The sequence below is a fragment of the Myotis yumanensis genome, unplaced genomic scaffold (genome assembly GCF_028538775.1).
Source record: "Myotis yumanensis isolate MYYU_CA2020_CCGP unplaced genomic scaffold, mMyoYum1.0.hap1 SCAF_1, whole genome shotgun sequence".
NCBI lineage: Eukaryota > Metazoa > Chordata > Mammalia > Chiroptera > Vespertilionidae > Myotis > Myotis yumanensis.
In genome coordinates this window covers 52656133-52670238 of record NW_027223752.1, presented here as the reverse complement: position 1 = coordinate 52670238, position 14106 = coordinate 52656133, and the positions used below count along the sequence as shown (strand labels likewise).

Below are 14106 nucleotides of genomic sequence, written 5' to 3'. Positions count from 1 at the left end.
CTGACTGGTAGCTATGACGTGCACTGACCACCAGAGGACAGACGCTCAATGCAGGAGCTGCCATGACACACACTGGCCATTTATAGAGAAACAGCACTGCGGACCTGGCGCCCACAAAGCAACACTCGGTTTCCTGCAAGTGGGACACAGGCACCGCCACCACTCTGGAGTGATAGCTCACCAAATCACAGCCAACTCTGCCGAGACCCCATGGTGCAAAATGCGGCCCATAGCCCAGCCCAGCCCAGAAACAGTGGTAGTGGGCACTGGGTAATGATGTCACGTAGCAACACCCAGCTTCCTCTCCTAGTGACAGGCCATTTAACAATAAATGGCAAGGCAGACCTGGTGCCCACAAAGCAACACTCGGCTCCCCCCAAGTGGGACACAGGACCCACCACCACCCCAGAGCAACACCCCACCAAATCGTAGCCAATGCTGCCAAGACCCCATGGGACAAAATTCGGCCCACAGCCCAGCCTAGCCCAGAAATGGTCACTGAGGGCGCTGGGTAATGACATCACATAGCAATGCCCAGCTTCCTCTCCCTAGTGATTAGCCTCCTTGGAGTTTCTTCAGCCCAGGAACACGACTTGCTTTATAGCCAGGTGGACACATTTTACACTTTAACCAAATGTCTGTGAAGCGTTTTCCTGTGCTTCATCTCATTTGATCCTCACAGAAGTCCTGGAGTACGTAGATAGGAGACTTGGTGGAATCCTATTTTCTTTTCATTAGTCAGAAAATGTAGATTTAGAAAGCTTAGAAACTTGATCTGACTGAAAAGAAGAACTAGTGGACCTTGAAAATGACTTCAGGTTTTCTCACTGTGCAGAATATAGTCAAACACTGCTGCAGTTAAATATTTTACCCTTTGTTCTCCCTGCATGATCTACAATAATAATCTGCTTTGTGTTGATACTTACTGCTGTGTTGCTGACAATTACCTGAAAGAGAAGTTGGGGTGCTTTACTGGGCTGGAAAAAGTTTAGCTAAATCAGAAAGCAGTTCTAATTAAGCAAGTTTATTCTATATTTATAAAAGGCTAAATTGACTCTTGTATGCGCGATACATATAAAGCTCTTGCTGGCGCCAATTGCACACCTTTCGAGCTGCCATTGTAGATCGTGAATTTGGTTGACACTTCTATTATAGAGAGAGGGCGAATATCGATATTAAAATATTTCTTCTGCCGAAACCGGTTTGGCTCAGTGGATAGAGCGTCAGCCTGCGGACTGAGAGGTCCCAGGTTCGATTCCGGTCAAGGGCATGTACCTGGGTTGCGGGCACATCCCCGGTGGGGGATGTGCAAGAGGCAGCTGATCGATGTTTCTCTCGCATCGATGTTTCTAACTCTATCTCTCTCCCTTCCTCTCTGTGAAAAATAAATTAAAAAAAAAAGTCTTTAAAAAAATACAAAAATAAAATAAAATATTTCTTCTAATTAATTTTCTTATAATGTGCACAAATTCGTGCACCGGACCACCAGTCTATATACATAAAAGACTAAGCAACTGGCCAACCGGCTGGTAGGTATGACATGCACTGACCACCAGGGGGCAGATGCTCAACGCAGGAGCTGCCAAGCTCCGGTGACTTGGCAGCGGTGCTTTTCGGGTGATGTACCCCGGGACCAGAGAGGAAAGAGCCCAATTCCTCGCGGGGCCCCGCGATTCCCCTTCGACCGTGGGTTATGTTGTTAGGGCACTGTCAGCCCTGAATCTGGTTTACTGCTGAGCTGCGGTGACTTGGCAGCTGTGGTTTTCAGGTGACGCACCCCAGAACCAGAGAGGAAGGAGCCCAATTCCTCACGGGGCCGCACGATTCCACCTTGGGTCATGGGTTATGTTGTTGCTGGGGCACTGTCGGCCCCGAATCTCATTTACTGCACACTTGCATTTGCGTTCCACATCCTGTATGACAGCAACTTTGCAGAGTGCTCTCTCACACTCTGGGACCCCTTGGGGGATGTCGGAGAGCTGGTTTCGGCCGATCCCGAGGGCCAGGCTGAGGGACCCCACCTGCCAGAGGGACCCTGCTTACTCCGCAGATGCCCTTTGAGACATGGCACCGCCCCAGGTGTTGCTGGCCGGGGAGGGACTGCTGTAGGTTGGCTCCAGGGCATGTCCGGCTCATCTCGCCCAGTCCTGCCCTGCCGGCAACCTTCTAATTAATTTTCTTTCAATGTACACGAATCCGTGCACTGGGCCAATAGTTAGATTATAAAATTTTATGTACTGTGTATATTTACAACTATAAGGGGGGAAAAGGAACACTTGGTAGGAAACACATCAAAGTAATAGTGATTTAGCTGTAGATTTCTTTCCCTTCATTTAAAATAATACAAAAATATTTCATAATTAAAAAGAACTCTAGGTAGTTAAAAAATTGGGCCCAGCCCTAACTGGTTTGGCTCAGTGGATAGAGCGTCAGCCTGTGGACTGAAGGGTCCCAGGTTCGATTCCGGTCAAGGGCATGTGCCTTGGTTACAGGCACATCCCCAGTGGGGGGTGTGCAGGAGGCAGCTAATCGATGTTTCTCTCTCATCGATGTTTCTAACTCTCTATCCCTCTCCCTTCCTCTTTGTAAAAAATCAATAAAATATATTTTTAAAAAATTGGGCCCATAGTTGTTATTATAACAATTATCTGAGGATAATATTAAACTTCAACAGTTATTTTTTCCCAGATTGAGTTACAGGGTTTCTTACTATTTACTAAGAGAAAAAAAAAAGGAGATTTGCTGTAGGAACAAAACTCTAATATTTGTAGTTTTTCAATTCTGCAAATTATATCCCAAACCATGAATATGTAAGCTATTTTCTAATTTATTTTTCTTTTACTTTATTATTTTAAATATATTTTTATTGATTTCAGAAAGGAAGGAAGAGAGAGAGATTCAAACATCAGTGATGAGAGAGAATCATTGATTGGCTGCCTCCTGCACACCCCCTACTAGGTATTGAGCCTGCAACCCAGGCATGTGCCCTTGACCGGAATTGAACCTGGAACTCTTCAGTCCAAAGGCTGACGCTTTATCCTCTGAGCCAAACCAGATAGGATTATTTTCCTTTTTAAAAATATACTTTTTAGGACTTTTCAAACTATAAGTACATCATCTTCTTGTTGATATAAATCCAGTACCACAGGAGTGTACAAATGAAAAGCCAACAGTCTCCCTCCACAAACAGTTTTCTCATGTACCTGCCTAAAATAATTGTTAGCAGTTTGGCAGGTATCCTTCTTAGCCTTTCTGTCATGTAGCTTATAAAAACATAACAAAATTGGACCCAACTGAGTAAAAACTCAGATATCTATAGGATGGCCCTGGCAATTAATGTAAATGTGTGAGTTACCCTAAAGAAAGGTAGGGCCTTTGGCTAACTGGAAAGGGGTTTTACATTCAAAGCGTTCATATTCAAGAATAGTTAGAGCTCTGGCCCATGTGTGACTCAGTTGGTTGAGGGTCATCCAGTGCACCAGGAGGTTGCTGGTTTGATTTCCAATCAAAAGCACATGCCAGGGTTGTGGCTTGATCCCTGTTGGGTTGCACGCAGGAGACAGCCATTGATGTTGTGCTCTCACATAGATGTTTCTCTCTCTCCCTCTTGTTTTCCTCCCTTTCTAAATATCAATATAAAACTATTAAAAATAGAGCCCTGTTGGTCAGAATATCACTGTGCTCTTTTATTCTTCCTTGTCCACTCCATTCCTCCCAGACAAATATAGAATGACCATATGTCATAGATTTATTTAACTCACTGTTAGGGAAACAGCAGGATGGTAAAGCTGATTCCAAAAGCATTTGAGGAATTGAGTGTATGTTGACACTAAAGAAAGAACATTTAAATAAATTGTTAACTAGGTACAAAATTGGTTCATGTCCTACAGGGAAGTAAAACCTTTGGATCCTGTTGGACAGAAATTATCTCTACTGAATAAAAATCTACAGTCCTAACTGGTTTGGTTCAGTGGATAGAGTGTTGGCCTGCAGACTGAAAGGTCCCAGGTTCGATTCCGGTCAAGGGCATGTACCTTGGTTGCAGGCACATTCCCAATAAGGGGTGTGCAGGAGGCAGCTGATCGATGTTTCTCTTTCATCGATGTTTCTAACTCTGTATCCCTCTCCCTTCCTCTCTGTAAAAAATCAATAAAATATATTTTTTAAAAATCTACAAATTTACCTTAACTTAGTAGAATTTGGTTCCTAATCTATAGTAAACAACAGGTCAAACAATCTATAATAATAAAAGCATAATATGCTAATTAGACTGGATGGCTGAACGACCTTCCGGACAACTTTCCCGATGAAGCCGGGGCTGCACAGGCCAAGCCCCTTGCATGAATTTCATGCATTCGACTTCTAGTGGTACTATAATAAAATGTCTTTAGGAGGACCTATTAAAAATGTTTCATTATACATTTGAAGGGTTTACAGTTCTTGATTCACCTTATTCTCCATTTTGGGTAATTTTTTTTCTCTCTTTTTTTTTGTTAATCCTCACCTAAGGGTATTTTTTACATTGATTCTTAGAGAGAGTGGAAAGGAGGGGGAGAGACAGAGAGAGAGAAATATCGATGTGAGAGAGACACATCGATTGGTTACAGGATTGAGCCCGCAACCAAGGTACTTGCCCTTGACCAGAATCAAACCAGGGACCCTTCAGTCCTCTGGCCAATGCTCTATCCACTGAGCCAAACCAGCTAGGTCTGGTTAATTTTTCTTAACAGTGAGAAAGGCCTGTTGTAATGTATGATAAGGCAGGAGCAGTAAGGTAGGGACCAGGTTTTGGAAGAGCTTGGTATTTTAAACTAAGAAATTTAAACTTTCAACAAATGTTTATTATTATTATTATTACTATTATTATTATTATTTTTAGTTCTTTATTGTTGAAAGTATTACATATGTCTCCTTTTTCTTCCATTGACCTCTCCTAGCCCGCTCCCACCTCCCAGCACAGGCCCTGACCCCCCTATTGTCTGTGTCCATTGGTTATGCTTATATGCATGCATACAAGTCTTTTGGTTGATCAACAAATGTTTATTGAATGCATGTTATATGCCAGACTATGGATTTACTATAATCCTGAGTGTGTGGTTGTGCTGTGCTGCCCCTCCCATGCTCCTAGGAGGCTTACTAGTGGTTCTCAAGGGGTTGTATTATTAAGCAGTTATCTGGGAAGTTGCTTTTCTCAAAATACACGTTCCTTCTGCCTCAGTAGAACATATGTGTTTTGAAAAATATGTGATTTTTATAGCCCTTCCCTTTTGAAAATCATTGTTATGTTTGTTGTGCTTTTTGAAAAAAATTGAATAAACAGCAAGCAAAATTGTAATTAATATTTTTAAAATATTCATAACACCGTTAGCTTTCCTCACTCCATAATACTTAAATTAAAATAATTAATGTTCTGATTACACTCTCAGCAAGAATTAAATGCAGTTGTCATATTTAGAGTTATATTTTATGTAACAGACATTGATTTGGGAAGAATTGGGTTTAGTGTTCCTAATTGTATCCTTAGGTATGCCTTTGGTAAATAAACTGAAAGTTGTCATTTATAATAGTATAGTATGTGATCTACATGGCAAAGACATGTGATTAAATATTAGACTTAAAAATGCTTTTAGTGAAAGATAAATTTAAAATGTTAAAAATTCTATGAGAAAATAGACTATCAATTTTGTCAGATAGGTAAAAGGAATAAGTAATAATGGAAAAAAGTAAATATGCATTTAACTAGTAATTAAACTATTTGAGTCAACAATTAAATGAGCAGCTGCTGAGTATGTGCATTTACATTCTTCTCAGTAGAACTAATTAGGCTGTCTCTTTGTGTCAGTGCTCTCACAGGGCAGGGATCTGTGAGCTCAGTACGCCTACACTGCCGTTGAATTCACAACTGAATCATAGGATATGACATTACGGATTAGGGGAAAAATTGAGAATTAACATGTACAATTGGTATATTGTGTATTTTTCTTTTTATTAGTGTGCCGATCCAACAAAAGCCCCTGGGTCTGTTTGACTTGTTCAAGTGTCCACTGTGGAAGGTAGGTGACATTCTTATTACTTTGCTTCCCTACTTGCATTCTTCAGTTTGCTTTTAAGCTTTATGTTAACGGTTTATTGATTTGGATTTATTTAGCACCACTGCATAATCATAATGTGTAATTCTCTGTAGAGTTTATCTGTCCCCATAGAATCTGTTGGGTTTTTTCCCCCCCAGTGGTACAACTAAGGAAAATCTAGGGGGGGAAACCCTTTATATTGATACTCAGAATTCATTTGATGATCAAGATAACCTAAACCTAGTAATTTTTTATTGAAAAGATGATATGTGGGAACTTTCAAATCTATATATATATATAAGCCTAATATGCAAATTGTCCCCACCGGAGTTCAACCGGGAGACCGATCACTTGCTATGGCATACACTTACCACCAGGGGGCAGCGCAGAAGGAAGGAAGGCCCTGGCCAGCAGTTGGCAGCTGGGAAAGGTAGGTCCCAGCTGGCAGCTGGCCGCCAGGGAAGGGGGACCCCGGCCAGCAGCCGACAGCTGGGGAAGGTAGACCCCAGCTGGCAGCCAGGGAAGGGAGGCCCCAGCTGGCAGCCGGAAGGACCCGATCCACCCTGATCGCTGGCCAGGCCTAGGGACCCTACCCGTGCACTAATTTCGTGCACCGGGCCTCTAGTATTTAAATAAAAGTTTACCTCATGGTTGTTTTTTAAACCTTTTATTAGGGTGAATTCAAACATACACAAAAGACGAGAGATAGTATAATTGAACCCCATATTTTCATCACCCAGCTTCAACAATCATCAGCACATGGCCCAGCTTGTTTCACCTATTACCTACCCCATCTCCACCTAATTTACTGACTTTTGATTAAAATCCCAGATATTACATTATTCTTCTGAAGAAAAAAAAGAAAGAAAAAGCAACACTAAAATATTTATAGCTAAAGGAATTCCCTTGAAAATGTTCTCACTGTGGAGTTCATAGTTAATTTCTAAGATGTATCAAATGTTTCATTGTTCCATTAAGATATTTTTGTTTTCCAGGGACCTAATTCCCCACCCCCACCCCATCCCGGTTGAAGCCTGAGCATTTCCTCCCAGTTCTTGGTTTTAAAATGATGTTACTAAAATACTTTAGTAACTCTTTTCTTTTGACACAAACTCAAATATCAACCTTTGTGTTCTTTTAGTCTGGCAGTGGCACATTTATATCTATTGTTCTTGTAGTTTAAAAAATCCACTTTGACTTTGCTTCAGAGTTAAACAGCTTAGCAGCAGGAGATGGGAAATTATACTAAGTCACACAGGCTGAAATCTATATCATATTTATTAGGACTGTTTCCCCATTGTTATTTTAAAACCCTCATTGCATGAAGAGAGCATCTTTGTTCAGTTAACTTGATTTTTTACATTTTGAACCCTGAAATGTAGTATTTTTTTTCCATGTACACTTAAGAGTACCTTTGGAAAATGTTAACTGCATATCTTTCTTAATTTTGGCTGTTGTGGTTTTGAAATCTCTAGGATTTGGGGAGCCTGAAAATACTTTGTACAGATAACACTTTTTTAAAACAGAAGAAATGTACAAGCACTTAAATTCTGCACTTGAAGAGACAGATTCCTCTCCTAGATTTTGAGAGGTGAGAATTATAATGCAATAAAATTTATATAGTTCTGTTCTCCAGTTGTCTCATAGTGCTCTACAACCTAAATCTTGAAGGTCATATGCCAACAAAAAGACCTGACAAACTAAAAAATTGGAGATATTAATGTTCTTAATAGCAAGCAATAAATAATTCTCTAAGCAGGTTTTGAGAAAATAAATTGAAAATTTCCTAGACTATGCAGGTAGTCTGTTTCCATTTGCAAGCAATCTTAAATTTAAATATTTTATATAGTTGCAGAAAAATATGATTAAGTAGATTAAACAGGTGAGAGTAGCCTGCATTTGGGTTTTCATTTTACATAGCTGATTGGTTAATTCCCCTTTATTATGTGTTGATTGCCACGGATTCTGATTATAATAATTTTAGACCACTTGTCTGTAGGGAAGTCTTAAATTGAATATTTTTCAACTAGGAAACAGTTTATCAGCATACTTGAGTTATATATTTATTGGTCTTCATAATACCATCCCATTTAAGTTATCTAAAAAATTTTTGTGCTGCTTGTTAGAAATGTGTGACATATATTGACATTTTCCTTTTTAGACCAAATTGTCTAGTTAAAATCTAAAACTAGTTGAGGGAAATACTTATTTTTATATTAACCATTTTTTTTTATACAAAACTGTTAACATCTGACTGATGTATTTGAGTATTAGCCAAAACATTGCTAATCTTAATATTGGCAGTAATACATTTCTTACTTTATCACTGACATTTACAGTAACATTTAAACATACTATATAATAAAAGCCTAATATGCTAAGTGTCTGGTCAACCGGTCAGCCATTCAACCCATCAAAGTGTAATATGCCAATGATATGCTAAGGCTGCTCAACCTCTTGCTATGATGTGCACTAACCACCAGGGGGCAGACGCTCTGACCAGTAGGTTAACTTGCTGCTGGGATCCAGCCGATCAGGACTGAGTGAGATGGGCTGGACATGCCCTGGAGCCCTCCTGTGGTCCCTCCCTGGCTGGCCAACCTCCTGAGTCCCTCCCCAGCCCCGATCATACACTGGTGGGGTCCCTCGGCCTGACCTGTGCCCTTTTGCAATCTGGGGCCCCTCGGGGGATGTCAGAGACCTGGTTTCAGCTCAATCCTACAGGCCAGGCTGAGGGACCCCACTGGTGCACAAATTCGTGCACCAGGCCTCTAGTCTAGTCTATTTGGAGACCACAGTGTGGTGGCCAGATGAACCATATGTACAATGTACAGATAATCAGTTTTCAAAGACTTCAAGTAGTAATGCCTTTATTATTATTGTTCAGTATTACCTTTTCTTTGATTTCAGAGGCACTTATAAATATTATTCTTTTCATGGCACAGAATAAATATATATAAACATTAGAAATTGAGCTGGTTAGTTTTTAAGTCTATAATACACCTTGGTGTTTACCTTTTTAATTAAATATTGGGTGTTTCTTGACCTGTGCAATATGTCATCTCAAAGTATGTGCTTAATATTACCACTTTTAAAATAATTATGCTGTTTGGATTCTGAATAAATAGTAGTTAAACATATAAAGGAAAACATGAATAAAATAATTACTAATACTCACTTATTCATGCATGCATTCTGAGCCATGCATTATTTAATTTAATCACTTAACAGTGTATGACAAGCATGTCAAACTCAAAGGCTAACACGGGCCAAATGAAGTTTAAGTTTATGTGGGCCATAAAAAAACAAAAGCTTCAATTTTCATAGAAACATAGGTTTATTTTGATAGAGACATGCTGAATACAAAGGGCTGAAATAAATGAGTAATCGTTAACATAAAATAATACGACATTTTAATAAAAAGTAATATTTTTTTGAACATTAACTTACCAGACACGGAATAACTGTACAAATTAACAAGCGTAATGCAAATAAACCTATTTTTCTTGTTCTCCGAAAGCGAAGTATTTCCTGTTGCGCACACCAAACAAGTTAGCCCAAGACTAATGACATGACAATCAGCTGCTAAAATAATTGCTGCTGGTATTAGTGGAGAGAAATGGTGCACCTGTGCATAAGGCGCGTAAGGGAAATGAATGCAACACGATTATAGAGTATAACATTGTAGTTCGTTATTAGTAATTATGCATAACAGGATATTGTAAAAATTAAGTTACGAAATTTTTATTAAAATATTTCTTACATACCGTTATATTGGCTAGGCTGCAAAAATATTTGTTGTGGGCCATGAGTTTGACATGCTTGGTGTATGAGATCTGAGCACTGTTATCTCCATTTTACACATGAGAAACATAAGTACAGAGAGGTTAAATGACTCACCCAAACTCACATGGACAGCATGTGGACAAAGCCTACTTTTGAACTCAGGCAGTCTAGTTTTTGAGTTTATACTCTTAACCATTATTTTATTTAAAAATTCACTTTAATCCACTTTTGTGGACAGAGGACTCATGTACTACATACAAATGTTGGTTATGTTTACTTCAATGAAAAAATGGGAAAACAACATGATCAAATTTTGAGTTAAGATTAGTAGTGCCCTTGTCACTTCCAGCTTTGTGGGATGGAGAGGCTGGGCTTGAAGTTGATCTTTCCTACTTACCACAAGGTAAGTGTTGCTCCTGGTACAATTAAGGTGCCTCATGACAAAAATGTCACCTTAACTCTGAGCATGTTTATTTTGGTACCATTTAACCAACATTTGTTTTGACAGTTCAGAGTTTTCAATTAGGCCTTGCCTTCTACAAATTGGCTGCTTTTTTAGGTACTGGGAGGTTTGTTTTATAAGGGTCTTCACAGTTGTGGTTAGTTACAGCATTGTACAGTATTTAGGTGAAAGTGTAGATGAATTTGGGTGCATATGAACACTTATTTCAAACTGTTTCATTCTGCTTTCTGTAATACAGTGATTTACTAAATCTGAGTTGGAAAGTGTTACAAAATATTTATGACTATAGTCAACCTTTGATTACCTTGTATATTGCTGTAATTAAAAGTTGATTGTCATATTTGCAGAAAAAGGAGCATATTTTAAGTATTCAACTTAATAAATAACTAAATGATTGAATGCTCTTTTAAGGAGGAATTCTTTTTTTAAATATATTTTATTGATTTTTTACAGAGAGGAAGGGAGAGGGATAGAGAGCTAGAAACATCGATGAGAGAGAAACATTGATCAACCGCCTCCTGCACAACCCCCACTGGGGATGTGCCCGCAACCAAGGCACATGCCCCCGACCGGAATTGAACCTGGGACCCTTGAGTCTGCAGGCTGACGCTCCATCCACTGAGCCAAACCAGTCAGGGCAGGAATTCTTTCTTATTCTGGTTTGTTTACCATCTAATTTTATCATCATCTCCTACTACTTTAACTTCCAAAGCAATATCTAGATTAAAATAATTTTTCATTTGGTTTTTGTAAGGTATGTGAATGGCCATGCAAAGAAGCATTATGAAGATGCACAAGTACCCTTAACCAACCATAAGAAATCAGAAAAACAAGATAAAGCTCAGCACACAGTGTGTATGGATTGTAGTAGCTACAGTACATACTGGTAAGTATTAATATTTTCCTGGAAATGATATTTCTTTCTATGAGTGTGCAAGTGTTTTTTCATTTTCTCGCTCCCCTTCCTCACCAATCTCTAAGCCAGTTGTTACTGCCAACACCTCCTTTTAGTTCTGTTAGGATTCACTCATGGGCCTGGAGCCATCAGGAAATGCCTATCCTATTCACTTAGCTTTTACTTTGCATTGTTCCTTTCAACTTCTGGCCCCCTCTTCTTTCCTACCTTATGTTCTTGGCTATCCCAGTAATCTTTAGGAAAATGAAAAGTATCTATTTCTTTGTTGTTCGTTACAATTCCTTTTTTCCTTATTTTGTTCTTAATTGAAGAATATGATACAAAACCATGTTTCTACTGTGCAAGTTAACATTTTGTTACATAATCCCTAAAAATTTAATTTCTTTATATAAAAAACTACTGTGACAGTGTCCCCTCTCCCAGAATAGCTCCATTCTCCTACTCCTCTGCAGATGAATGTCAGAAATTTCATGTGTAGCTATTTTTTAAAATATCAAATACTGCCCTAACCGGTTTGGCTCAGTGGATAGAGCATCGGCCTGCGGACTGAAAGGTCCCAGGTTCGATTCCGGTCAAGGGCATATACCTTGGTTGCGGGCACATCCCCAGTAGGGGGTGTGCAGGAGGCAGCTGGTCGATGTTTCTCTCTCATCGATGTTTCTAACTCTCTATCCCCCTCCCTTCCTCTCTGTAAAAAATCAATAAAATACATTAAAAAAAAAAAAAAGAAAAGAAAAAAAAATATCAAATCCTTTAGGGGGATATGTTCATATAAATGACAATGAAGTTAAGTATCTCTTTTTAGAACTACTTAGATCTAGGTTATTTAGATTACAGTGATGTTTAACAGTCCATATCCTTAGAAAGTCAGTATATTTTGCAATTTTAACTTTGGTGTGAAACAGATTTCTTTCCTTGACTAGAAAATTATGATGAACAATTCTTGTTTTAATCAGTTTACTCAATTCAAAAGGTTTTTGACATTGAAGTGGGAAAGGCCAGTTAAAGGATTTCTTAGGAAGGTTTTTGTGTGTGTTTGTTTTTCCCGTATAGCCCTTGACTGTCATATGAAGTGGTACTAGGCAGGGTGAAAATTTAAACTCCAAATATGTTGAATTCACACTTTCTACTGAAGTTGTGTGCTAATCCTTTCTATATCATCTTTAGTTGATAGTTGTATTGTAGAAAGGTGTCCATCAAAAGGAGGAAAAAAAGGTCAGTTGGCTTCCTAAGTCTTAAACTTTGACAGGCTTAACATTATTAACTTGTAACTGTTGAATATAACATCTTAAGGTTCAGTCATTCAGATCACTAATATATCAGTGATCCTTTGTGTGGAAGATGTCCAGCCACGGGACAAAGAGAAGCTAGAGGTAGATGAAGATTTCAATAAAGATGAAAATCTCCCCAAGCTTTTCACACAAAGGCTAGTGCTCAGTTTATTATTTGCTCTTATAAAACACTCCTTTCTATGAAAGTTAAGTATTGGCCAAGCTGTTGAAGTGTTTTCTTTATTTTTTCCCCCTTTTCCTCAGAAAACTTACATACTAGAATGATGTAGCAACCTAATTGATAGACCCATGCGTTTCTATAGGGTTGTAAGACAGCAGAAAATAAGATCATTCTTGAGGTATCTATCTCACATTCATTGTTGTTGGTCATGTCAACCTACATGTACCAGATGTTAAAACATTCATTCATCTTTATTTTTAGTTAGCAATGTGCATGAACTGCTTATGGAAAAGTTTACAAATACAGTTAAATCTCTGTGTATGGTGAGCTTTCTTGCTGTTGGTAAGATTATAAGGAAATAGTAATCTGAGGAAATTTTAAGAATTATCTTAGAATTATCTTAATGGAATGGAATTATAATTATAGGTCTCTTTAAAAATGTAGGTTATATACTTTACTGTCTTTATATATTGCATTTTGGGGGAATAACTTTATTAAATAAATTTGAAATGAATTTGTTTTATATTGGGATAATGTCCTAAAAGTACATGTCGTTTTATGGCTAATTGTAATTAAATGGCAGTTCTTAAACCTTGGGGAATACATACCACACAGAGGCTTCTTGGCCAGTTGCCAGTCTTTTGTGTGAAGTGATACAGAGCTGCATGTGTGCGACATCCAGAGCTTTTGAAATTCAGGAAGGGAGCTGCAGCTGGGCATATTACCCTCTCATTTGTGGGTTTTAAAACAAAATGCCAGGGATTCATCCTGTATCATTATTACACTGATGGCCTAAAAGAACTCTGTGATAGCTGTACATTGATGAAGCTGGAGTTTAAATGAACATTTTCCCCACACCTCACTATGATTAGGAAACAAACAAAAATATTTCTTTTTTCTGTATGGGGTATGTGTATATGTGTTATTTTCCAGGGCATTTTAGTAGTTCCACTCCCGTTTGTAAGTTTTCTTTGTACATAAATTTCTTGTGGTTAGACTGAATGATTCGGTTTAGAGGTAAAATATTGATATTAGGTGTAACCTATTTGATTATTAATTATTGTGCTTGTAGTCAAATATTTTGACTTTAGCTAATGGTAAAACGTCTTTTCCATCTGCTCTATCCTCTAAAGGTGTACAGGCGTACAGTTTCTCTATCCTTTCCTTTCCAAGAGTCCCTGCCCTGTCCTATCTTTACAAACTCTTTATGACATTGTCACTGAACTGACCCCATTCCCGCCTTCCAGCTCCAACTGTAGCTGGATGTAACTTCTAAACTCATAGTGCTTGGGATACTTGTAATTTCCTACTGTGTTAGATATTTGAAAATGTCATTGGGGACTGCAGGAACCATATGTCAGATCTTTGTATCTTTCACAGTACTTAGTGTCTGGTACAGAAAAGGCAGTATATATTAG

At 38.6% G+C, this 14106-nt stretch overlaps 1 protein-coding gene across 3 annotated transcripts in view; it reads left to right on the top strand.

Moving 5' to 3' along the window:
• Positions 1–14106, top strand: part of USP3 (ubiquitin specific peptidase 3) — a 101776-nt gene that overhangs the window by 25486 nt on the left and 62184 nt on the right. The window contains exons 1-3 of one of the 3 annotated variants that reach the window (XM_070421357.1): positions 5993–6053; positions 7547–7662; positions 11075–11206. In XM_070421357.1, the coding sequence (XP_070277458.1) occupies positions 11178–11206 (29 nt within the window). In that variant the 5' untranslated portion in view covers positions 5993–6053; positions 7547–7662; positions 11075–11177. Of the gene's footprint in view, positions 1–5992; positions 6054–7546; positions 7663–10689; positions 10980–11074; positions 11207–14106 lie in introns of those variants that run through there. The other 2 variants (XM_070421348.1, XM_070421367.1) reach the window with 2 other exon arrangements.